Source organism: Neopsephotus bourkii, unplaced genomic scaffold (genome assembly GCF_033783945.1).
Source record: "Neopsephotus bourkii isolate Nb327-2 ecotype Australia unplaced genomic scaffold, CSIRO-AGI_Nbou_v1 NB_1055, whole genome shotgun sequence".
Lineage (NCBI taxonomy): Eukaryota > Metazoa > Chordata > Aves > Psittaciformes > Psittacidae > Neopsephotus > Neopsephotus bourkii.
This window is the reverse complement of record NW_026901544.1, coordinates 18,532-45,034: the sequence shown is the minus strand read 5'-3', so window position 1 is coordinate 45,034 and position 26,503 is coordinate 18,532. Positions and strand designations below refer to the sequence as shown.

The 26,503-nt window shown below is 58.2% G+C and overlaps 2 protein-coding genes across 2 annotated transcripts; both read right to left on the bottom strand.

Annotated features, from left to right (window-relative positions):
* Positions 1 to 215: 215 nt before the first annotated feature.
* MBD1 (methyl-CpG binding domain protein 1) lies at positions 216 to 5,919 on the bottom strand (the record flags this gene model as incomplete). Its single annotated transcript, XM_061361229.1, has 7 exons — positions 5,765 to 5,919; positions 4,637 to 4,751; positions 3,604 to 3,863; positions 3,288 to 3,373; positions 1,948 to 1,988; positions 1,724 to 1,855; positions 216 to 350 (listed from the first exon to the last, which is right to left on the bottom strand). Coding segments are annotated over exons 1-7 (879 nt in total), but the record flags the coding sequence as incomplete, so codon positions are not given.
* Positions 5,920 to 9,315: 3,396 nt separating this feature from the next.
* LOC133216487 (CXXC-type zinc finger protein 1-like) lies at positions 9,316 to 26,375 on the bottom strand. Its single transcript, XM_061361224.1, has 15 exons — positions 26,303 to 26,375; positions 26,127 to 26,224; positions 25,462 to 25,562; positions 24,830 to 24,945; positions 24,114 to 24,269; positions 22,601 to 22,627; positions 21,641 to 21,790; positions 18,810 to 18,917; positions 17,225 to 17,409; positions 14,639 to 14,846; positions 13,238 to 13,348; positions 11,599 to 11,648; positions 11,426 to 11,522; positions 10,638 to 10,790; positions 9,316 to 9,465 (listed from the first exon to the last, which is right to left on the bottom strand). Exons 1-15 carry the CDS (start codon positions 26,303 to 26,305, stop codon positions 9,325 to 9,327), a joined length of 1,704 nt encoding a protein of 567 aa, XP_061217208.1. The 5' UTR covers positions 26,306 to 26,375; the 3' UTR covers positions 9,316 to 9,324.
* Between the last annotated feature and the right edge of the window lie 128 nt (positions 26,376 to 26,503).

Below are 26,503 nucleotides of genomic sequence, written 5' to 3'. Positions count from 1 at the left end.
TGCTATAGGGGTGCTATGGGTGCTATAGGGGTCTATGGGTGCTATAGGAGGCTATAGGGGTCTATGGGTGCTATGGGTGCTATAGGGGTCTATGGGGTCTATGGGTGCTATAGGGGTCTATGGGTGCTATAGGGAGCTATAGGGGTGCTATAGGGGTCTATGGGTGCTCTAGGGGTGCCTATGGGTGCTGTGGGAGGTGCGTGCGGGCGCCCCACCTTGGGCCGCTGGCAGCGTCGGCGCAGGCAGCGCCACTGGCGCTTGAGGCCGGGCTGGAGGCGGCGCAGGCAGATGCAGCAGGAGCCGCAGTCCTCGGTGGCCACGCAGCCGGGGCAGGAGCCGCAGCCCAGCCCCTGCAGGGCCACGGCGGGAAGCGGATGTGGGGGACAACAGGGGAGAACATGAGATAGCATCATGGGATAACATGGGATAACATGGGGGAACATGGGGGAACATCATGGGAGAACATGGGATAACATGGGAGAACATGGGAGAACATGGGATAACATGGGATAACATGGGGGAACATGGGATAACATGGAGTAACATCATGGGATAACATGGGGTAAGAACATGGGATAACATGGGATAGCATGGGAGAACATGGGATTACATGGGATAACATGGGATAACATGGGAGAACATGGGATAACATGGGAGAACATGGGATAACATGGGATAACATGGGATAACATGGGATAGCATCATGGGATAACATGGGATAACATGGGATAACATGGGGGAACATGGGGGAACATCATGGGAGAACATGGGGTAAGAACATGGGATAACATGGGATAGCGTGGGTTAATGTGGGGGAACATGGGATAGCGTGGGGTAACATGGGGGAACAGCATGGGATAGAATGGGGTAACATCATGGGATAACATGGGGTAACATGGGATAACATGGGATAACATGGGGGAACATGGGGTAACATGGAGTAACATCATGGGATAACATGGGGTAACATGGGGTAACATGGGGGAACAACATGGGATAACATGGGGTAATATGGGGTAACAACATGAGGTAACATGGGATAACAACATGGGGTAACATGGGATAACATCATGGGATAACATCATGGGATAACATGGGGTAATGTGAGATAACATGGGATAACATGGGATAACAACATGGGATAACATGGCATGATAACATGGGATAACATAGGATAACATGGGATAACATGGGATAACAACATGGGATAACATGGGGTAACAACAAGGTGCTGGTGAGGTCCCAGGGGGGGTCAGGAGGTGCTGGGGGGGAGGGGTCAGGAGGTGATAGGGGGGGCATGGGGGGGTCAGGATGAGGGGGTCATGGGGGGGGTCAGGAGGTGCTGGGGGGGTCAGGAGGTGCTGGGGGGAGGGTCAGGAGGTGCTGGGGGGAGGGTCAGGATGTGAGGGGGGGCATGGGGCAGGGATGCGGGGGGGGTCAGGAGTGAGGGGGGGCACGGGGTCAGGATGTGGGGGGGGGTCAGGAGGTGCTGAGGGGGAGGGGTCAGGAGGTGCTGGGGGGGGTCAGGAGGTGCTGGGGGGGAGGGGTCAGGAGGTGCTGGGGGGGGTCAGGAGGTGCTGGGGGAGGGGTCAGGAGGTGCTGGGGAGGGGTCAGGAGGTGCTGGGGGGGGTCATTGGGGGGTCATGAGGTGCTGAGGGGGAGGGGTCAGGAGGTGCTGGGGGGGTCATGGGGGGGTTCCGGGGGGGGTCGGGGGGGTCGGTACCCTCTTGACGATGCGCAGGCAGCGCCGCAGGAGGCACTTGGGGCCCTGGGCCGGGGGGGGGCGGGCGCAGGCGCTGCAGATGCCGCAGTCCTGGGGGATGCGACAGGCCTGGCAGGAGCCGCAGCCAACCCGCTGCAACGGGGGGGGGTCAGGGGTAAGGTGGGGGGGGGGACCCCAACATCCCCCCCACCCCACCCCATCCTCCATTAAAGGAATGGGGGTACCTTGAAGAAACGCTGCTCCCGGTTGAAGTCCCGTCTGCGTGCTGGGGGGGGAGAGAGGGGGTTGGGGGGGGGCATTGTGGTACCCCCCTGAGCCCCCCCACTTTGGGTACCCATAAAGGGGATGGGAAGAGGAGGAAGAAGGCTCAGAGCATCCCAATGATGGTGATGATGGGAGGAGGGAGATGGAAGGGGGAGGAAGGCTCCAAGGAGTGCGGGGGGGGGGAGAGGAAGAGGAGAATGGGGATAGAGGAAGGCTCAGAGAAGGGTGATGGGGATGGAGGGAGGCTGAGAGGGTGATGATGGAAGAGGAAGGCTCAGAGGGTGATGAAGGACAAAGGCTCAGAGGATGATGATGGAGGAGGAAGGCTCAGGGTGATGATGGAGGAGGAAGGCTCAGAAGGCGATGATGGAGGAGATGGAGGAAGGCTCAGAGGGTGATGATGGAGGAGGAAGGCTCAGTGTGATGATGGGGATGGAGGAAGGCTCAGTGTGATGATGGGGATGGAGGAAGGCTCAGAGGGTGATGAAGGACGAATGCTCTGAGGAAGATGATGGAGAGAGAAGGCTCAGAGGGTGATGATGATGGGGATGGAGGAAGGCTGAGAGGAGGATGAAGGCTCACAAGGTGATGATGATGAAGATGGAGGAAGGATGATAGAGGAGGAAGGCTCAGAACATGATGCTAATAATGGAGATGGAGAAAGGCTCAGAGAATGATGAAGGAGGAAGGCTCAGGTGGTGATGATGATGATGGAGATGGAGGAAGGCTCAGAGGATGATGGGGGAGGAAGACAGAAGGTGATGGAGGAGGAAGGCTCAGAAGGTGATGCTGATGATGGACATGGAAGAAGGCTCAAGGGATGATGGAGAAGGAAGGCTCAGGTGGTGATGATGATGATGGAGATGGAAGAAGGCTCAAGGGATGATGGAGAAGGAAGGCTCAGGTGGTGATGCTGATGATGGAGATGAAGGCTCAGAGGATGATGGAGGAGGAAGGCTCAGAAGGTGATGATGGAGATGGAGAAAGACTAAGAATGATAGGGGAGGAAGGCTCAGGTGGTGATGATGATGATGGAGATCGAGCAAGGCTCAGAGAATGATGGAGGAAGAAGGCTCAGAGTGTGATGATGATGATGGAGATGGAGATGGGCTCAGAGCATGATGAAGGATGAAGGCTCAGAAGGTGATGATGATGATGGAGAAAGGCTCAGAGGATGATGGGGGAGAAAGGCTCAGAAGGTGATGCTGATGATGGAGATGAAGGCTCAGAGGATGATGAGGATGAAGGCTCAGAGGATGATGGAGATGAAGGCTCAGATGCTGCTGATGCTGAACCTCACCCCGGCACTCAGGGCAGAGCCAGCGGCACCGGCGCTGAGTCGGCGGCGTCACCCCTGGGAACAGCCCCTGGCAGCCAGCGCAGGACCTGGGGGGGGGGGGACAGGAGGATGAGACCCCCCCAACAGCACCCAAGGACCCCCCCAACCCCCTCCAGGCAACCCCTGGACCCCTCACCCCCCCCCAGGACCCCCCAAAATCCCCCAGGACCCCCTGAACCCCCCCCAGCCCCCTCAAGACCCCCCCCATGACCACTTGAACCCCCCCTCCATTGCAACCCCCAATGGACCAGTCCCTAAGCCACGCCCCCTCACTCACATGACCGCCCCCTGCTGGGGGACCTCCGGAGGGGGCCGCTTCCGGGTGCGCCGCGGGAGGGGCGGGTCCGGCAGCGGAGGGGGCGGAGCCTCGGCCGGAGGAGGTGGAGGAGGGGGCGTGGCCACTTCCACCGGGGGTGGGGCTTCCACCGAAGGGGGCGGGGCCTCCGCAGCTTCAGCCCCGCCCACCGGCTCCTCGGGCGCGGGGGGGGGCTCCGGGGTGGCCCCTTGGGGTTGGTTCCATTTGGGGCCCTTCCGGGCCTGGAGGAAAAGGGGGGGGGGTTATGGGGGGCACATTTGGAGTCCCCACCCTTAAAGGCTCCCCCTTTTGGGGCAACCCCTTCCCCCCCAATTTAGGGTCTCCTCAACCTCCCCATTGAGCCCCCCTCATTTTGAGGACCCCCCCTCCTTGTTCCACCCCCATAGAGACCCCCATTGCCCTACTTTGGGGACCCCCCCCATCATTACCCCCTTAACCCCCCCATTTCATTTCATCACCCCCTTGAGACATCCCCCCATTTTGGGGACCCCCCCCTTATTTGACCCCCTTTTTGGGGTACCCATAGTGCCCCCCCCCACTTGGTTCCTCTTTGGTCCTCCTATTCCCCCCCCCCATAGCTTTGGGCGCCCCCTAAGTACTGAGGACCCCCCATTATTTCATCCCCATATTGAGACCCCCCCCTCTTCTTTTACCCACTTGACCCCCCCTTTTTGGGGTACCCCTAATTCCACAATACCCCCCCCAATTGGTTCCTTTTTGGTCCTCTCATCCCCCCCCACCCCATAGTTTTGGGTACCCCCCTTAAGTACTGCCTTCCCCCCCAGTTTAAGGGTTCCCCCCCTTATTTCACCCCCATATTCAGACCCCCCCCTCTTCATTTACCCCCTTGACCCCCCCTTTTTAGGGTACCCCCTAATTCCACAGTGCCCCCCCCAACTGGTTCCTTTTCATTCCTCTCATTCCCCCCCACCCCATACTTTTGGGTACCCCCCATGTATTGGGGACCCCCCCATGTATTGGGGACCCCCCTCACTTTTGGGGGGCCAGCACGCTCCAGCCCATTCTTGAAGTCAAAGTTGCCCAGGTCCCGCTCGGGTCCAAGGAACCGGCTCAGCTCGATCTTGCTCCGAAACTTCTCCCCTGTGGGGCTGGAGGGGACCCCAACATCATGGGGGGGGTGTCTCCAAACCCCCCCCACCCCCTTTGGGGTTCCATTGTGGGGGGGGGGTACCCCAAAACCCAATGGGAAGCATGGGGATGTATGGAAGGAGAAGGGAAATGGGCAGGGGGGATTTAAGAGTAGAGCATCCTAAAGTGGTCCCCAGTACCCTAAAATAGGGGGAGATGGGGGGGGCTTGAAATGATCTGGGTGTAAAGGGGGGGGCTTAAAGAGGTAGATTGGAGGGGGGGGAAGTGGGGGACCCCATAAGTGTCTCTATGGGGGGGTTAAGGGTATGAGGGTCCCATAGGCACCCCTATGGGGGGGTTAAGGATATGGGGTACACACAGGCACCCCTATAGAGGGGATAATGGATATGAGGGCCCCATAAGTGCTCTACGGGGGGGTTAAGGATATGGGGGTCCCATAGGCACACCTATGGGGGGGTTAAGGTATGGGGGATCCATAAGCTCCCTATGGGGGGGTGAAGGATATGAGGGTCCCATAGGCACCCCTATGGGGGGGTTAAGGATATGGGAGTCACACAGGCACTCCTATGGGGGGGTAAAGGATATGAGGGCCCCATAAGTGCCCCTATGGGGGGTTAAGGATATGGGGGTCCCACAGGCACCCCTATGGGGGGGTTAAGAATATGGGGGTCACACAGGCACTCCTATGGGGGAATTAAGGATACAGGGGTCCCATAAGTGCCCCTATGGGGGGAGATAAAGGATATGGGGGTCCCATAGGCACTCCTATGGGGGAGTTAAGGATATGGGGGTCCCACAGGCACCCCTATGGGGGGGTTAAGGATATGGGGGTCCCATAAGTGCCCTATATAGGGGTTAAGGATACAGGGGTCCCATAGGCACCCCTATGGGGGGGTTAAGGATACAGGGTTCACACAGGCACTCCTATGGGGGGTTAAAGATATGGGGGTCCCATAAGCACCCCTATGGGGGGTTAAGGGCATGGGGGTTCCCACAGGCGCCCCATGGGTACCTCTGGTAATAGGTGTCGGTGCGGCCGCAGGTGGCTCCCGACTTCCGGAACGCTTCCCGGCGCTTCCAGCCGGGCCCCAGCGCGGGGCACTCGACCCAGCCCTCCGCCATGCTGCCCGGGGGGGGCTACTGCGGGACGGGGGGGTCAGCAGGGACCCCAAAGCACCCCAAAACCCACCGAAATCACCCCTAAATCCAGTGAAAGCACCCCAAAATCCACTGAAATAACCCCAAAATACACCTAAATCACCCCAAAATCCAGCAAAATCACCCCAAAATCAACCGAAATCACCCCAAAATCACCCCCAAACCCCACCTATAGCACCCCCAAATCCACTTAAATCACCCCAAAACCCAACTAAAGCACCCCAAAATCTAGCAAAATCACCCCAAAATCCACCAAAATCAGCCCAAAATCCAACGAAATCAGCCCAAAATCCAGCGAAATCAACCCAAAACCCACCTAAAGCACCCCAAAATCCACCGAAATCACCCCAAAATACACCTAAATCACCCCAAAATCCGGCGAAATCACCCCAAAATCCACTGAAAGCACCCTAAAACCCACCTAAAGCACCCCAAAATACACCAAAATCACCCCAAAACCCAACAAAATCACCCAAAAACCCACCGAAATAACCCCAAAATCCACCTAAAGCACCCAAAATCCAACGAAATCACCCCAAAATCCACCAAAATCATCCCAAAATCCACCTAAAGCACCCCAAAATCCACCTACAGCACCCAAAATCCACCTACAGCACCCAAAATCCAACGAAATCACCCCAAAATCCACCAAAAGCACTCCAAAACCCACATAAATCACCCCAAAATCCATGTAATTCACCCCAAAACACACCTAAACCCCTCAAAATCCACTTAATTCACCCCAAAACTCACGTAAGTCACCCCAAAATCCACTTAGATCATCCCCAAATCCACTTAAAGCACCCCAAAATCCACTTAATTCACCCCAAAACCGACCTAAACCACCGCAAAATCCACTTAAATCACCCCAAAACCCTAACCCCCCCCAACCCCCCCATAGCCTCCCCTGCACCACTCCCCGCGCCGCTGCCGCGCTCAGGCTCCGCCCCCAAACACAACCAGGCCCCGCCCCCTCCCGGCCCCGTGACCTCCGGAACCGGCCCCTCCCCCCCCTCCACACACTCAACTCCCGCCCCCCCCCCCAACCTGCTCTAAACCTGCCCCTCCCCCCCCTCCGGTTTCCCCAGAAACTGCCCCTCCCCCCCCAAACACCCCCAAATCCTCCCCTTCCCCCCCCCCGAACAGGCCCCTCCCCTATAAACACCCCAAAACCGCCTTTTCCTCCCCCAAAAGAACTCTAACCCCCCCCGCCCCCCCAAAACCCCTCTCTTCCCCTCCTTCAAACACCCCAAAACCGGTTCCCCTCCCCCAACCCCCCCTGCCCCACCAAACCTGACCCCTCCCCTCCAAAAAAACCCCCAAATCCAACCCCTCCCCTCCCCAAACACCACAGCAAAAGCCCCTCCCCCCTCAGGAACCCCAAATCCACCCCTCCCCCTACAAACACCCCCCCAACCGAACCCTCCCCCCCCCAAAACAGCCCCGAAACTGCCCCTCCCCCCTCACAACCACCCCCCAAAACCGGCCCCTCCCCCTCCCACCCCCCCCGCTCCTTTCGCCCCCCTCGGTACCGGTTCCTTCATGGTCGGTCCCGATCGTGGCGCAGCGGCGCGGGAGCAGCGAGCGAGGGGCGTGGCCGGGGCCTAGGGGCGTGGCCTCGGGGAGCCGGAAGCGGAAGAACCCGCGCGGGAAACAGCGTGGGGGGGTACACCACGTGATGCGGCTTTGGCCAATGAGGAAAGAGAGACGCGGCGGAGGGGGGGAAGGGGCGTGGTTTTGGCGCGGCTGAAGGAGGAAGAGGTGCGCCACGTGACCCCCCGAAAGAAACGTCAGCTGACGGGAGGGGGGGCGGGGTTGATGCAAATGAGCGATGGTCACGTGACGCTGCGCCACCGCCCACCCACCAGCAGCCAGCTTCCCGCGGGAGCCCGCGCGCGCGGGGGAGCGGCACGTGACGCCGGAGGGGGGGCGGGGTTATGCTAATGAGCTTCGCCGGGTCCCAGAGCCCCCGTAGACTCCATAGGGAGCACATAGACTCTATAGAGACCCCATAAGCCCTATAGAGACCCCATAGGCCCCATAGATCCCACCCATAGATCACATAAGTACCCCAATCAGACCCCATACAGACACCCCTGGCCCTATAGAGCCTCTTCAGCCCTATAGGACACCCCCCTGCTCCCCATAGGGATCTCCCAACCCCATAAAGCCCCTCTGATGCCATAGGGCCCTCCTCCGGCCCTATAGGAGACCTCTGGGCTCCATGTGCCCCTCCCGCCCTATAAATCCCCCAATCCCTATAGACACCCCAAGCTCTATTGCCACCCTCCACCCTATCAACCCCCTGGCCCTATAGCCCCAGGGCCATATAGATGCCCCCCAACCCTATAACCGCCCCTCCCCCCCAGCCCCACAGACACCCCACATCCACCTCCCTTGAAACCCATTTTATTGGGGGGGCAGCAGGGTGGGGGTAGGATCAATGGGGGAGGGGTGGGATCCTCCATAGAGGGGTCCATGGGAAGAGTCCATGGGGGTCCTGGGGGGGGGTCCATGGACGAGTCCATGGAGGGTCCATAGGGGAGCATCCTCTATGGAGGAGTCCATGAGGGGTCCATGGAGGAGTCCATGGGGGGATCCATGGAGGGGTCCATGGAGTGTCCATAGGGGAGCATCCTCTATGGAGGAGTCCATGAGGGGTCCATGGAGGAGTCCATGGGGGGATCCATGGAGGGTCCATAGGGGAGCATCCTCTATGGAGGAGTCCATGAGGGGTCCATGGAGGAGTCCATGGGGGGATCCATGGAGGGGTCCATGGAGTGTCCATAGGGGAGCATCCTCTATGGAGGGGTCCATGAACGGGTCCATGAAGGTGTCCATGGAGGGGTCCATGGGGGTGTCTATGGGGGTGGCCATGGAGGGGTCCATGTGGGTCCTAGGGGGGGGGTCCATGGACGAGTCCATGGAGGGTCCACAGGGGAGCATCTTCTATGGAGGGTTCCATGGACGAGTCCATTAGAGGGTCCATAGGGGAGCATCCTCCATGTCGGGGTCCATGGGGGTGTCCATGGGGCTGTCTGGGGGGGTCCATGGGGGTGTCCATGGGGGTGTCCATGGGGGGGTCAATGGGGGTGTCCATGGGGGGGTCAGCGCTCGGAGCGCAGGTCGGTGGTGAGGGGGTCGTGCTGGATGGTCTGGTGCAGCATCAGCGCCAGCAGCCTGGGGGTGTCCATGGGGGGGTCCATGGGGGTGTCCATGGGGGTGTCCATGGGGGGGTCAATGGGGGGGTCCATGGGGGGGTCAGCGCTCGGAGCGCAGGTCGGTGGTGAGGGGGTCGTGCTGGATGGTCTGGTGCAGCATCAGCGCCAGCAGCCTGGGGGTGTCCATGGGGGGGTCCATGGGGGGGTGTCCATGGGGGTGTCCATGGGGGTGTCCATGGGGTCAATGGGGGGGTCAGCGCTCGGAGCGCAGGTCGGTGGTGAGGGGGTCGTGCTGGATGGTCTGGTGCAGCATCAGCGCCAGCAGCCCCGCTCGGTTCGTCATGGCCGCCCGCACGTTGCGCTCCTGCTCGAAGAGCTCGTCCAGCTTGTACCACTGTGGGGAGAGGGGGGGACAGCCATGGGGAGGGGGACATGGGGATACCCATGGGGACAGGGACATGGGGATAGGGAAAGGGACAGGGGGATACCCATGGGGATGGGGACATGGGGACAGCCATGGGGAGGGGGACATGGGGATACCCATGGGGATGGGGACAGGGAAATGGGGTCAGCCACGGGGATGGGGATAAGGCCATAGGGATACCCATGGGGACAGGACAAGGGGCCAGCCATGGGGACAGGGACATTGGGAACAGCCATTGGGATAGGGACAGGATCATGGGGACACCCATGGGGAGAGGGACAAGGAAATGGGGATACCCATGGGGCCAGTGCACAGCACAGGGACATGGGGACAGGGATGGGACATTGGGATGCCCATGGGGACAGGGCCCAAGACACTGGGGTGCCCCTGGTATGGCACTGGAGATCCTGGGGTACCCCCAGCGCCCCATTGGGGTGCCCCTGGTGTCCCCCTCAGCATCCCATTGGTGCCCTTGGTGTCCCCCCTACAGCATCCTCTTGGTGTCCCTGGTGTCCCATTGGTGCCTTTGCTGCCCCCCCCCACCCCATTGGTGCCCTTGCTGCATCCCCAACATCCCATTGGTGCCCCTGGTGCGTCCCATTGATGGCACTAGGGCGCCCCCAGCACTCCATTGGTGCCCTTGCTGCCCCCCTCCCACCCCATTGGTGCCCCTGGCATCCCATTCATGGCAATAGAGTGCCCCCATCACCCTATTGGTTCCCTTGCTACATCCCCACCACCCCATTGGTGCCCTTGCTAACCCCCCCCATCCCATTGGTCCCCCTGGTGCGTCCCATTGATGGTACTAGGGCGCCCCCGGCACCCTATTGGTTCCCATGCTGTCCCCCCAGCACCCCATTGGTTCCCTTGCTACGTTCCCACCATCCCATTGATGCCCCTGGTGCGTCCCATTCATGGCACTATGGCGCCCCCACCACTCCCATTGGCTCCCTCACCGCCCCTCCCTCCCCTCCCTCCCATTGGCTCCCTCTCCGCCCCGCCCCCCCGTCCCTCCCATTGGCTCCCCCACCGCCCCGCCCCTCCCTCCCTCCCATTGGCTCCCCCACCGCCCCGCCCCTCCCTCCCTCCCATTGGCTCCCCCGCCGCCCCGCCCCTCCCTCCGTGCCCTCCCATTGGCTGACCACGCGCACGCGCTCCAGGTCGACCTCGGCGCGCCGCAGCTTCTCCCAGCAGTAATGGCGGTGGCAGCGGCGCTTGGGCGCGCGGCAGAACTCGCCCGTGAGCTCGAAGACGTCGCGGACCAGGGGGCAGCCGCAGACCTCGTCCGCGGGCACCTGCGGGGGGGGAGGTCACGTGGGTGGGGGGGGAGGTCACGTGGGTGGGGGGGAAACTCGCGGAGCGACCACGTGGGTGTGTGCCCTATGGCACCCATGGGAGTGTGTTCTATAGCACCCACGTGGGTGTGTGTGCCCTATAGCATCCATGTGTGTGTGCCCTAGAGAGCACGTGTGTGTGCCCTATAGCACCCATGGGTGTGCCCCACAGCACACGTGTGTGCCCTATAGAGCATGTGTGCCCTACAGAACACGTGTGTGGCCTATAGAACACGTGTGTATGCCCTATAGAGCACATGTGCCCTGAAGAACGTGTGTGTGGCCTATAGAACACGTGGCCCACAGCACCCATGTGTGTGCCTTATAACACCGTGTGTGCCCTATAGCACCCGTGTGCGTTCCCCACAGCACCCATGCACATGTCCTATAGCACCCACACTGTAGTGTGCCTGCCCCAGCCCACCTCTGAGCACCCCCCAGCACCCACAGGTGCCCCCAACCTCCTCCATCCCCATAACCCCACTCCCCTCCCCTTTGCCCCCCCCCCACCATACCCCTTTATTACCCCCCACCACCCATGGGTGCCCCCTATAGCGAGGTGTCAGCACCCCCCCAGCACCCATGGGTGCCCTCACCTTGGGGTCCCTCGAGTGCTCCGGGCACAGCACCTGCAGGCGCTTGCAGTAGGTTTTGCTTTGGGGGTTGTAGACGTCACAGAAGAGGCGGGTGGCCCTATGGGGGGGGGGAGGCACCCATGGGTAAGGGGGTGGGGGGCACCCATGGGTGCCCCCCCAACCCCCATACTTACCCCTCGATGCGTGTGGGGTACATGGACCCAAAGGATGTTTGGCTCTCGTACTGCAGTAAAGGGAAGGGGGGGTGCTATAGGTGCTATAGAGACCCCCCCATAGAGTCCCATAGAGGGGTCCATATGGCACCTATAGCCCCCCAAGATATGCTATAGCCACCCTATAGCCCCCAAGGAGCCCCTATAGAGCCCCATAGCAGGGTCCATACAAGCCCTATAGGCCCCCAATATAACCCATATCCCCTCTATACAGCCTCCCAAGGTACCCTATATCCCCTATATAGCACCACAGTGGGGTCCATAGGGCACCTATAGCCCCCCAAGATATGCTATAGCCACCCTATAGCCCCCAAGGAGCCCCTATAGAGCCCCATAGCAGGGTCCATACAAGCCCTGTAGCCCCCTGATATAACCCATAACCCCTCTATATGGCCTCCCAAGGTACCCTGTATCTCCTATATAGCCCCACAGCGGGGTCCATATGGCCCCTATAGCCCATAGGAAGCCACTATACCACCCTACAGCAGTCCATATGACCCCTATAGCCTCAATGCAACACATAATGCCTCCTATACAGCCTCCCAAGATACCCTATATCCCCTATATAGCCCCACATATGGCTCCTATACCCCATAGGAAGCCCCTGTACCCCATAGGAAGGCCTTCCACCACCCCACAGCAGGGTCCATATGACCCCTATAGCCCCTTAGGGCACCCATTAGGAAGCCCCCAGGCTCTGTGGGGCTGCTGCTGAGCTCGGGGGCATCCCCACGGGTGCCTATAGGGGCCTATAGGACCCATAAGTGCCTATAAGACCCATAGGTGCCTATAGGACCCATAAGCGCCCATAGAACCCATAAGCGACCATAGAACCCATAAGCGCCTATAAGACCCACAAGTGCCTCTAGAGCCCATAAGTGCCTCTAGGGCCCGTAAGTACCTATAGGACCCATAAGTGCCCATAGAACCCATAAGCAGCCATAGGACCCATAAATGCCCATAGAACCCATAAGTGCCTATAAGACCCATAAGTGCCTATAGGGCCCACAGGTGCCCATAGGACCCATAAGTACCCATAGGACCCATAGGTGCCTATAGAACCCCTAAGTACCCATAGGGCCCATAGGTGCCCATAGGACCCATAAGAACCCATAGAACCCATAAGCGCCCATAGAACCCATAAGTGCCCATAGAACCCATAAGCGCCCATAGAACCCATAGGCGCCCATAGAAGCCATAAGTGCCCATAGAACCCATAAGTACCCATAGGACCCATAAGTGCCTATAGGACCCATAGGTGCCTATAGGACCCGTAAGTCCCTATAGGGCCCATAAGTGCCCATAGAACCCATAGGTGCCCATAGGACCCATAGTGCCTATAGGACCCATAAGTACCCATAGGACCCATAAGTACCCATAGGACCCATAAGTACCCATAGGACCCATAGTGCCCATAGGACCCATAAGTGCCCATAGGACCCATAGGACCCATAAGTGCCCATAGGACCCATAGGTGCCCATAGGACCCATAAGTCCCTATAGGGCCCATAAGTGCCCATAGAACCCATAGGACCCATAAGCGCCTATAAGACCCATAAGCACCCATAGAACCCATAGGACCCATAGGACCCACAGGTACCTTGGCGTAGCAGCGCTCCATGTGCCTCAGCGCCACCTTGGGGTTGATGGGGTGACCGCAGGAGACGCAGAAGATCTGCAGGTCCGTGTCCTCGCTGTCCCCCTCCGTGCTCTGATGGGGGGGACCCCAAAAGAAATGGGGGGGTTTTGGGGTACAGGGGGGTCCCCAAGGATGGGGGATGGGGGGGGAAAGGGTTCAGGGGGACCCCAGGAGACAAAGGGGGGGGATTTGGGGGTTCAATGCGGACTGAAGTAAAGGGGATGGGGGGGTCCCCAGGAGCCTTGGGGGGTTTTGGGGTTCTAGGGGTCCCCAAGAGACAAGGGGGGGGTAAAGGGTTCAATGGGGTCCCTATGACCCTGAGGGGGGGTTTTGGGGTTCAGTGGATCCCAAGTATGGGGGATGCGGGCGGGGGTGTTAAAGGGGTGGGAGGGACCCCAGGACCCAAGGGGGGGGGGGGTTTGGGGTTCAATGGGGACTGAACCATAAGGGATGGGGGGGGTTAAAGGGTTAAGGGGGGGTCCCCAAGAGCCAAGCGGGGGGGTTAAAGGATTCAGCCGGGTCCCTATGACCTTAGGGGGGTGTTTTGGGGGGTCCCAAAGCAAAGGGGAGGGGGGTTAAAGGGTTCAGTGGGGTCCCTATGACCCAGATGGGGGCCCCATAAGGAGTCACCCATAGAAAGGGTCCCTATGACCCAGATGGGGGGGTTTTGGGGGGGTCCCAAAGCAAAGGGGAGGGGGCGGATTAAAGGGTTCAGGGGATCCCAAGGAGCCAAGGGGGGGGGGTTAAAGGGTTCAGCGGGGTCCCTATGACCTCAGTGGGGTGTTTGGGGGGGTCCCAAAGCAAAGGGGAGGGGGGGATGGGTAAGGAGTCACCCATATAAAGGGTCCCTATGACCCAGATGGGGGTGTTCTGGGGGGTCCCAAAGCAAAGGGGAGGGGGGGGATGAGTAAGGAGTCCCCCATATAAAGGGTCCCTATGACCCAGATGGGGGGGTTTTGGGGGGGTCCCAAAGCAAAGGGGAGGGGGGGATGAGTAAGGAGTCCCCCATACAAAGAGTCCCTATGACCCGGATGGGGGGGTTCTGGGTGGGTTTTGGGGTGTTTGGGGGGGTTTTGGGGTGTTTTGGGGGGGTTTTGGGGTGTTTTGGGGTGTTTTGGGGGGGTTTTGGGGTGTTTTGGGGTGTTTGGGGGTGTTTTGGGGTGTTTTGGGGGGGTTTTGGGGTGTTTTGGGGGTTTTGGGGTGTTTTGGGGGGGTTTTGGGGTGTTTGGGGTGTTTTGGGGTGTTTTGGGGTGTTTTGGGGGGGTTTTGGGGGGTTTTGGGGTGTTTTGGGGGGGTTTTGGGGTGTTTTGGGGGGGTTTTGGGGTGTTAAGGGGGGGTTTTGGGGTGTTTTGTGGTCCCCACCTCCTCGTCGTCGCGGGGGGGGTGCCCCTTGGCGCGGGCGATGAGCGCCTCGAGCTCGTGGAAGCGCCGCTCCATGTCCTGCAGGCGCAGGCGGGCCTGGTGCTGCTCCCGGCGGATGCGCTCCAGCAGCCGCTTCCCGTGCTCCTCGGCCACGCAGGGGCTCTGCTGCCACTGCTGGATGCGCTGCGGCAGGATCTCGTAGATGCGGCTATGGGAGACAATGGGAGACAATGGGATCAATGGGAGACAATGGGAGACAATGGGAGACAATGGGAGACAATGGGAGACAATGGGAGACAATGGGGTCAATGGGAGCCATTGGGATCAATGGGAGACAATGGGGTCAATGGGAGCCATTGGGATCAATGGGGATGTGCTCCAGCAGCCGCTTCCCGTGCTCCTCGGCCACGCAGGGGCTCTGCTGCCACTGCTGGATGCGCTGCGGCAGGATCTCGTAGATGCGGCTATGGGAGACAATGGGATCAATGGGAGACAATGGGGTCAATGGGAGACAATGGGAGACAATGGGAGACAATGGAATCAATGGGAGACAATGGGAGACAATGGGATCAATGGGATCAATGGGAGCCATTGGGATCAATGGGGATGCGCTCCAGCAGCCGCTTCCCGTGCTCCTCGGCCACGCAGGGGCTCTGCTGCCACTGCTGGATGCGCTGCGGCAGGATCTCGTAGATGCGGCTATGGGAGACAATGGGAGACAATGGGATCAATGGGAGACAATGGGATCAATGGGGATGCGCTGCGGCAGGATCTCGTAGATGCGGCTATGGGGGTAATGGGAGACAATGGGATCAATGGGAGACAATGGGATCAATGGGAGACAATGGGGTCAATGGGAGACAATGGGGTCAATGGGATCAATGGGAGACAATGGGGTCAATGGGAGCCATTGGGATCAATGGGGATGTGCTCCAGCAGCCGCTTCCCGTGCTCCTCGGCCACGCAGGGGCTCTGCTGCCACTGCTGGATGCGCTGCGGCAGGATCTCGTAGATGCGGCTATGGGAGACAATGGGATCAATGGGAGACAATGGGGTCAATGGGAGACAATGGGAGACAATGGGAGACAATGGGAGACAATGGGAGACAATGGGAGACAATGGGGTCAATGGGAGACAATGGGGTCAATGGGAGCCATTGGGATCAATGGGGATGCGCTGCGGCAGGATCTCGTAGATGCGGCTATGGGAGACAATGGGAGACAATGGGAGACAATGGGAGACAATGGGATCAATGGGAGCCATTGGGATCAATGGGAGACAATGGGATCAATGGGAGCCATTGGGATCAATGGGGATGCGCTGCGGCAGGATCTCGTAGATGCGGCTATGGGAGACAATGGGAGACAATGGGATCAATGGGAGACAATGGGATCAATGGGAGACAATGGGGTCAATGGGAGCCATTGGGATCAATGGGGATGCGCTGCGGCAGGATCTCGTAGATGCGGCTATGGGAGACAATGGGGTCAATGGGATCAATGGGAGACAATGGGAGCCATTGGGATCAATGGGGATGCGCTGCGGCAGGATCTCGTAGATGCGGCTATGGGAGACAATGGGATCAATGGGATCAATGGGAGCCATTGGGATCAATGGGGATGCGCTGCAGCAGGATCTCGTAGATGCGGCTGTGGGAGACAATGGGATCAATGGGAGACAATGGGAGACAATGGGATCAATGGGAGACAATGGGATCAATGGGAGACAATGGGATCAGTGGGAGCCATTGGGGTCAATGGGGATGCGCTGCGGCAGGATCTCGTAGATGCGGCTATGGGAGACAATGGGAGACAATGGGATCAATGGGAGACAATGGGATCAATGGGAGACAATGGGAGACAATGGGATCAATGGGAGACAATGGGATCAATGGGGATGCGCTGTGGCAGGATCTCGTAGATGCGGCTATGGGAGACAATGGGAGACAATGGGATCAATGGGAGACAATGGGGTCAATGGGAGACAATGGGATCAATGGGAGCCATTGGGATCAATGGGGATGCGCTGCGGCAGGATCTCGTAGATGCGGCTGCGGGAGACAATGGGATCAATGGGAGACAATGGGGTCAATGGGAGACAATGGGGTCAATGGGAGACAGTGGGATCAATGGGATCAATGGGAGCCATTGGGATCTATTCAGATCAGTGGGATCCATCGCGATCAATGGGATCCATTGCGGCAGGATCTCGTAGATGCGGCTGCAGGGCAACGGGAGCCAATGGGATCTATTAGGATCTATTGGGATCAGTGGGATCCATTGGGATTCTGATTGGTTTCTAATACCCTGTACTGGCCCATACTGGTCTATGTTAGCCCACAGTGGTTTCTAATACCCCGTACTGGTCCATACTGGTCTATGTTAGCCCACAGTGGTTTACCCTGTACTGGTCCATACTGGTCTATGTTAGTCCACAGTGGTTTCTAATACCCCGTACTGGTCCATACTGGTCTATGTTAGCCCACAGTGGTTTACCCCGTACTGGTCCATACTGGTCTATGTTAGTCCACAGTGGTTTCTAATACCCATTACTGGTCCATACTGGTCCGTACTGGTCCATACTCACTTGGCGGCCAGTTTGACCCCGCAGGCCTCGCTGCAGTACTTGGAGGGCGGCCGGGCCGGGCGGGTGCAGCCGGGGCCCAGGCACTGGCCCAGCCCCGCCGGGTCCCGGCTGTCGGCGCGCTCGGGGTGGCGGCTGCGCTCCCGGTGCCGCGGCTTCTGCCGGTGCCGCTTGTAGCGCTCGTCCTTCTGCGGCCACAGGGGGAGACAGTGAGCGATGGGGGGCGATAGGGGGCAATGGGGGGCGATAGTGAGCGATAGGGGGCGATAGTGAGCGATAGGGGGTGATAGTGAGCAATGGGGGCGATAGTGAGCGATAGGGGGCGATGGGGGGTGAGGGGGCGATAGAGAGCGATGAGGGGGCGATAGAGAGCGATGAGGGGGCGATAGAGAGCAATGAGGGGGCGATAGAGAGCGATGAGGGGGCGATAGAGAGCAATGAGGGGGCGATAGAGAGCGATGGGGGCGAATGTGAGCGATGGGGGCGATGGGGGCAATGGGGGGCGATAGTCAAGTGGGCGATGTGATGAAGGGGGCGATAGTGAGTGATAGGGGGCGATAGTGAGCGATAGGGGGCGATAGGGGGCAATGGGGGCGATAGTGAGCGATAGGGGGCGATAGTGAGCGATAGGGGGCGATAGTGAGCGATAGGGGGCGATAGTGAGCGATAGGGGGCGATACGGGGCAATGGGGGGTGATGAGTTAACAGTGAGCGATAGGGGGAGATAGGGTTAATAATGAGTGATGGGGCAATAGTGAGCGATGGGGGGCGATAGTGGGTGACAGGGGGCGATAGTGAGTGATAGGGGGCGATAGTGAGCGATAGGGGGCGATAGGGGCAATGGGGGCGATAGTGAGCGATAGGAGGCGATAGGGGGCAATGGGGGGTGATGGGGGCAATAGTGGGTGATGGGGCAATAGTGAGCGATAGGGGGCAATGGGGAGGTGATAGGAGGTGATAGGGGGTGACAGGGGGCAATGGGGGGTGATGGGGCAATAGTGAGTGATGGGACAATAGTGAGCGATAGGAGGCGATACAGGGAATGGGGGGGACAGGGGGCAATGGGGGCAATAGTGAGCAATAGGCGGCAATAGGGGGCAATGGGGGGTGATGGGGGCAATGGGGGCTATAGTGGGTGACGGGGCAATGGGGGCGATAGGGAGCAATAGGGGGCAATGGGGGTCATAGGGAGCAACAGTGGGTGAAAGGGGGCAATGGGGTCAATAGTGAGCAATAGGGGGCAATAGTGAGTGATAGTGTGTGATCGGGGCAATAAGGGGTGACAGGGAGCAATGGGGGCAATAGGAGGTGATAGCGATGGGGGAGGATAGGAGTGATAGGGGCTAACAGCGGGTGATGGGAGTGATAGGGGGCAATAGTGGGTGATGAGGGTGACAGTGCGTGATAGGAGCCTCCTAGTAAGCCCCAGTAGCTCCCAGTAACCTCCAGTTCCCACCAGTGCAGTCCTGGGGCCCACCAGTACCTCCCAGAGACCACCAGGAGCCTCTCCAGTGGGACCTCTGTGCCCCTTCCGCCCACCAGGAGGCCCCATATAGACCAGTATAAACCAGTATAGACCAGTACAAACCTTCTTGTCCGACTTCTTCTCCCGGCGCTTGACGTGTTTGACTTTGACGGCGCGTTTGCGCAGGACGGGGTCGAGGAAAGGGGCGTCCTCGGCGTCACTGAGCCAGGGCTGGAGGGGAACACGCCAAGAACACGCCTAAACACGCTTAGAACCTGGCTCACTGTGTCCCTGCGTGCTTGAAACACAGCTCGACACGCTTAGAACATGGCTCACTGTGTCCTTGTGTGATTAAACACAGCTCAACATGCTTAGAACATGGCTCACTGTGTCCCTGTGTGCTTGAAACACAGCTCGACACGCTTAGAACATGCCTCACTGTGTCTCTGCATGCTTAAAACATAGCTCTACATACTTAGAACATGCTTCACTGTGTCCCTTCGTGCTTAAAACAGCTCTACATGCTTAAAACATGCTTCAGTGTGTCCCTGCGTGCTTAAAATGTAAGCCTACATGCTTAAAACATGTCTTGATGTGCCCTTGCATGCTTAAAACACAGCTTGACATGCTTAAAACATGTCTTGATACACTTATGCATGTTTAAAACACAACTCTACATGCTTAAAACATGTTTTGATGTGTCCCTACAGAGTTAAAACACAGCTCTACATGCTTAAAACATGTCCTGATGCACCCCTACATGCTTGAAACACAGCTCGACATGCTTAAAACATGTCTTGATGTGCTTATGCATGCTTAAAACACAGCTTAGAATATGTCTCAATGAACCTCTACATGCTTAGAACATGCTTTGGCACACATAAGCTTGCTCAGAACATGCCATAACATGGCAAAACATGCTTAGAACACACCTCTACATGCCTAAACAGGGCTCAAACATGGCTAAGTGCCTAAGTGTGCTTATATATGTGTTTTGACATGCATAAACATGCTAAAGCATGCCTAAACATACTTAAAACACGCTTCAACATGCTTTGATGCATGCGAATATACTTAAAATGTGCCTCAATGCTCTTTAAACATGCTAAAAACACACCCTAACATGCTAAGAACACGCCTCGGTAGGTCTTGAACGCTTAAACCAGGGGGATTTGGGGTCCCCAAGCCTGAATTTGGGCCATTTTGGGGCAATTCTGGTGGCATTTGGTTCATTTGGGGTTAATAGGGGTCCCCAGAGCCCAATTTAGGGCATTTTGGAGCCATTCAGGTGGCTTTTGGTGCAATTTGGAGGGATTTTGGGTCCCCAGAACCCAATTTAGGCCATTTTGGAGCAATTCTGGTGGGATTTGGTACATTTTGGGGGATTTGGAGTCCCCAGAGCCCGATTTAGGGCATTTTGGAGCAATTTGAGTGGGATTTGGTGCATTTCAGGGTCCCCAGAGCCCAACTGAGGGCATTTTGGAGCCATTTGAATGGGATTTGGTACATTTTGGGGTGCCCAGAGCCCAATTGAGGCTATTTTAGAGCCATTTGAATGGGATTCGGTGCATTTTGGAGTCCCCAGAGCCCAATTTAGGCCATTTTGGAGCCATTCGAATGGGATTTGGTGCATTTTGGGGTGCCCAGAGCCCAATTGAGGCCATTTTGGAGTCATTTTAATGGGATTTGGTGCATTTTGGGGTGCCCAGAGCCCAATTGAGGCCATTTTGAAGTCATTTTAATGGGATTTGATGCATTTTAGGGTCCCCAGAGACCAATTTAGGCCATTCTGGCACCATTTGAATGGGATTTGCTGCATTTCAGGGTCTCCAGCGCCCAATTTAGGCCATTTTGGCACCATCTGAATGGGCTTTGGTGCATTTCAGGGTCCCCAGAACCCAATTGAGGCCACTTTGGCACCATTTCAATAGGATTTGGTGCATTTTGGGGTCCCTAGAGCCCAATTGAGGCCATTTTGGCACCATTTGAATGGGATTTGGTACATTTCTGGGTCCCCCGAGCCCAATTGAGGCCGTTTTGGCACCATTTAAATGGGAATTGGTGCATTTCAGGGTCCCCAGAGCCAAATTTAGGCTATTTCGGAGCCATTTGAATGGGATTTGGTGCATTTTGGGGTCCCCAGAACCCAATTGAGGCCATTTTGGAGTCATTTGAATGGGCTTTGGTGCATTTTAGGGTGCCCAGAGCCCAATTTAGGCCAGTTTGGTGCCATTTAAATGGGATTTGGTATGTTCCGGGGTGCCCAGAGCCCAATTGAGGCCATTTTGGCACCATTTGAATGGGATTTGGTGCATTTTGGGGTCCCTAGAGCCCAATTGAGGCCATTTCGCACCATTTGAATGGGATTTGGTGCATTCTGGAGGGGTTTTGGGTGCCCAGACCCCAATTTAGGCCATTTTGGAGCCATTTGAATGGGATTTGGTGCATTTCAGGGTCCTCAGAACCCAACTGAGGCCATTCTGGAGCCATTTGAATGGGATTTGGTGCATTTTGGGGTCCCTAAAGCCCAATTGAGGCCACTTTGCACCATCTGAATGGGATTTGGTGCATTCTGGAGGAGTTTTGGGTCCCCAGAGCCCAATTTAGGTCATTTTGGCACCATTTGAATGGGATTTGGTGCATTTTGGGGTCCCCAGAGCCCAATTGAGGCCATTTCGGAGCCATTTGAATGGGATCTGGTGCATTTCAGGGTCTCCAGAGCCCAATTTAGGCCATTTAGCACCATTTGAATGGGATTTGATGCATTTTAGGGTCCCCAGACCCCAATTTAGATCATTTTGGCACCATTTGAATGGGATTTGGTGCATTCTGGAGGGGTTTTGGGTCCCCAGAGCCCAATTTAGGCCATTTTGGCACCATTTGAATGGGATTTGGTGCATTCTGGGGGGGGGGTTGGGTGCCCCCATTTGCTGGGGGTGTGGGGGGGTCCTCACCAGGCCGTGCTCATCGAAGGCTCCGGCGCAGAGCTCCTGGTAGAGGCGGGGGTCCAGCGGCAGCTCCTCGTCCGAGAGGCTCTCGGGGGGCCCCGTGGCCCCCAGCTGCTCCTTCAGCAGCTCCAGCTCCCCCTCGCGCCCCCGGGACAGCTTTAGGGGGGGGGGGGGGGTCAGCATCAAAGCAACCCCAGAGACACAGCTGGGTAATGGGGGGGACCCCCCTATTGCCACTATGGGGGGACGCGGGCATCATGGGGACCCCCCCTATTGACGTCAATGGGGAACCCCCTTTTGCCACCATGGGGACCCCCCTATTGCCACCATGGGGACCCCCCTACTGCCATCAATGGGGACCCCCCTATTGCCACCATGGGGACCCCCATATTGCCACTATTGGGGGACACGGGTATCATGGGGACCCCCCCCTACTGCCGCCATGGGGACCCCCTTATTGCCACCATGGGGATCCCCCTATTGCACCATGGGGACCCCGCTATTGCCACCATGGGGACCCTGCTATTGCCACTATGGGGACCCCGCTATTGCCACTATGGGGGGATCTCGGTATCGAGAGGACCCCCCTATTGCCACCATGGGGGGACCCGGTTATCATGGGGACCCCCCTATTGCTGCCATTGAGATCCCCCTATTGCAACTATGGAGGCACCCATACGTCATGGACACCCCCCCCATTGCCACTATGGGGGGACGGGGGTATCATGGGGACCCCCGCATTGCCATCAATGGGCACCCCCCTACCGCCACCATGAGGACCCCCCTACTGCCACCATGGGGACCCCCCTATTGACACCAATGGGAACCCCCCTATTGCTCCTATGGGGACCCAGGCATCACAGGGACCCTCAAACCCCCCTCCCAGCCCCATAGGACCCCCCCAAGGGGGCCCAGGGACCCCCCCCCCCATAGATGGGAGCCCCCCAAAAGGGCTCCAGGACTCACCGAGGTGGGGAAGTACTTGTAGGATTCCTAGGGGAGAAAGGGACAGGTCAGGAACATGCCAAGAGCACACCAAGAACACGCCAAGGACATGCCAACATACTAACAACACACTCTAATGCGTTCCAACACGCTAACACCATGCTCCAACACGCTATCAACACACTCCCAACACGCTAACAGCATGCTCCAACACACTAGCAACACGTTCCAACACACTATGAGCATGCTAACATGTTTTAACACACTAACAACACATTGTGAGCATGCTAACATGTTCCAACACGCTAATACCATGCTCCAACACACTAACAACATGCTCCCAGCATGCTAACGCACTCCAACATGCTAACAACACGCTCCCAATACGCTAACACCATGCTCCAACATGTTAACACTCTCCAACACACTAGCAACACGTTCCCAATGCGCTAACAATATGCTTGGAACATGCTAACATGTTCCAACATGCTAACAACACACTTCAACACACTCCCAGCATGTTCCCAACACGCTAACGATGTGTTAACACCATATTCCGGCATGCTAGCACACTCCAACACACTAACAACACACTCTGAGCACACTAACACACTCCAGCATGCTAACAACACACTCCAACAGGCTAACAGCATGCTCCAGCATGCTAACAGAACCCTCCCACATGCTAACAACATGCTAAAGCACGCTCCCACATGCCAACAGCACGCTCCCATGCGCCAGCAGCACGCTCCAACATGCTAACAGCACACTCCCACACGCCAACACCACGCTCCAACATGCCAACACCATGCTAACACCACGCTAACACCAAGCTCCCACACACTAACACCATGCTCCTTCATGCTAACAGCACGCTCCAACACGCTAACACCACGCTCCCTCAGGCTAACAGCATGCTCCAACACACTAACACCACGCTCCTTCATGCTAACAGTGCACTCCCACACGCTAACAGCACGGTCCAACACGCTAACACCACGCTCCTACACACTAACACCACGCTCCCACACACACCACGCTCCTTCATGCTAACAGTGCACTCCCACACGCTAACAGCACGCTCCAACACGCTAACACCACGCTCCCACACACTAACACCATGCTCCCACACGCTAACAGCACGCTCCAACACGCTAACACCACGCTCCCACACACTAACACCATGCTCCCACACGCTAACAGCACGCTCCCACACGCTAACACCACGCTCCAACACGCTAACAGCACGCTCCCACATGCTAACAGCACGCTCCCACATGCTAACACCATGCCAACAGCACACTAACACCACGCTCCCACACACTAACACCACGCTCCAACACACCAACACCCTCCAACATGCTCCCACACGCTAACAGCACACTTCAACACGCTAACAGCACGCTCCAACACGCTAACAGCACGCTCCAACACGCTAACAGCACGCTCCAACACGCTAACAGCACGCTCCAACACGCTAACAGCACGCTCCAACACGCTCCCACCGCGCTCCCCGCGCCCTCTCCCCGCTCACGCGGGCCCGCAGCTGGCACTGCCGCAGGCGGCACTTCTGGCGGATCTTGTTGGGGCCGCCGAACTTCTTCATGTCGCGACAGAAGTCGCACTGCCCGCAGTCCTCGGGGCGCCGGCACGCCTCGCACTCCCCACACATCCGCGCCGAGCGCTTGATCTATGGGGCGGGACCCACAAGTGAGGGCCCTGTGGGGCAGGGGGCGGGGTTAAAGGGAATGGGGCGGGGTTAAAGGGAGGGGGGCGGGGTTGGGCGGGGTTAAAGGGACGGGGACGGGGTTAAAGGGAGAGGGGTGGGGTTAAAGGAGGGGCGGGGTTAAAGGCAGGGTTCGGGGTTAAAGGGGGGGCGGGGTTCAAGGGAGGGGTCGGGGTTAAAGGCAAGGGTTCGGGGTTAAAGGCAAGGGGGCGGGGTTCAAGGGAGGGGGGCAGGGTTCAAGGGGGGGCGGGGGTTAAAGGGGGGGCGGGGTTAAAGGGAGGGGCGGGGTTAAAGGCAAGGGTTCAGGGTTAGAGGCAAGGGGGCGGGGTTCAAGGGAGGGGGGCAGGGTTCAAGGGGGGCGGGGGTTAAAGGGGGGGCGGGGTTAAAGGGAGGGGGCGGGGCTAAAGGGAGGAGGCGGGGTTAAAGACAAGGGGCGGGGTTAAAGGGAAGGGGGCAGGGTTAAAGGGAGGGGGCGGGGTCTATTCTATCCCCTCCCACCCCATCCCAGCCCCATAGGGCCCCACCTTGGCCGCTCGGCCCTGCTCCAGCGCCAGCTCCTGGGCTTTGGAGCTCTCGTGCTCCCGCTCCTTCTCCCTCCACTTCTTGTGCCGGTACCGGATCTCCAGGCTCGGATCCTTCTCTGCAAGGGGGGAATGGGGGGGGGGCAATATGGGGGGCTGGGACCCACATTTGATCCCCTCCCCCACCCTCCCAACAGCCATAAAAGGGGCAGGAGCCCATTTCCCCCCCCCAACAGCCATAAAAGGGGGCAGGACCCCATTTCCCCCCCCCCAACAGCCATAAAGGGGGGCAGGACACCATTTCCCCCCCCCAGCAGCCATAAAAGGGGGGCACGACCCCATTTCACCCCCCCACAAAAGCCATAAAAGGGGGCAGGACCCCATTTCCCCCCCCAAATCCCCCCAAAGAGCACCCAAACCCCCCTAAAAGACCCCAAATCTCATCCCCCCCCCCCTTAAAAAGAACCCAACCCCCCCCAAACCATCCCCTTCTCCCCATAAACCTCACCCGAACCCCAACCCCCTTTCCCATAGGCCCAAACAAGGGGGGTTTGGACGCAATGGGAAGGGGGTGAACCCCCCCTATAGGGCCTGCCCTATACGTGAGGGTCCTGTGTACCCATAGATGCGCTCACCCCGGCACTGGAGGCAGTACCACTCCCGGATGGCCTTGGCCATCTTCTCGGTGATGTTGATGCAGTCGCCATGGAACCACTCGTTGCAGTTGTCGCATCCTCTATGGGGCAGGGGGAATAAGGGGGGGTCCTTAACCCACCCCCCCCCAACAGCCCTATAGGGGCCAGGGTTCTTAAACCACACACCCCCCCTTAAAGCACCCCCTGATCCTCCCCATGAGGGACACAGGGGTCCAGACCCCCCCTAAAAGGGATCCATAACAGGGAATTTAGCCCCATAATGGGGGTCTCAGCCCCATAAGTGGGGGTCTTTGCCCCATAATGAGTGTCTCAGGCCCATAAATGGAAGTCTCAACCCCATAAATAGGGGTCTCAGACCTATAAGTGGGGATCTCAGCCCCATAACGGGGGTCTCAGCCCCATAAATGGGGGTCTCAGCCCCACAATGAGGATCTCAGCCCCATAACGGGGGTCTCAGCTTCATAACGGGGGTCTCAGCCCCATAATGTGGGGTCTCAGCCCCATAACGCGGGTCTCAGCCACATAAACGGGGATCTTCGCTCCATAACATGGTTCTCAGCCCCATAATATGTTTCTCAGCCCCATAAATGGGGGTCTCAGCCCCATAAGTGGGGGTCGCCCGTCCATTCCCCCCCCCAACTCACATCATGAAGCAGTTGATGTCCGGTTTGCGGCACACGCAATAAACGGGCGCGTTCTCCTCCCCCCCCGGCCCCGCTTCCGCGTCCGAGAACTCGCTGTCCTGTGGGGCCAGACAGAGCAATGGGGCCTCCATTGCCGGCTCCCCCGCCCCATAGCGAGCCCCATAGCGACCGCTCACCATCGCCGCTCGGCCCCGCCGGGCTCCGCCATAAGCCGGAAGGAGGAAGCGCTGCCCGCTTCCGCTTCCGTGTGAGGAGAGGGGAAGCCTAAAATGGCGGCGCGAGGCAAAATGGCGGCCGCCTATGGAGGCGGCCATGTTGAAAGGGGGGGTGGGGGGATGTGCCCTGGGTCGCCTGAGCCGCCATAGACACGGATAAAG

Coding starts and splice junctions, on each gene's coding strand:
- LOC133216487 (XM_061361224.1), bottom strand. Junction 24,946..25,461: donor GTACTGCCTCCAGTGCCGGG/GTGAGCGCATCT, acceptor CCCCCCTTGCAG/AGAAGGATCCGAGCCTGGAG. Junction 18,918..21,640: donor CCTTCGATGAGCACGGCCTG/GTGAGGACCCCC, acceptor GTTCCCCTCCAG/CCCTGGCTCAGTGACGCCGA.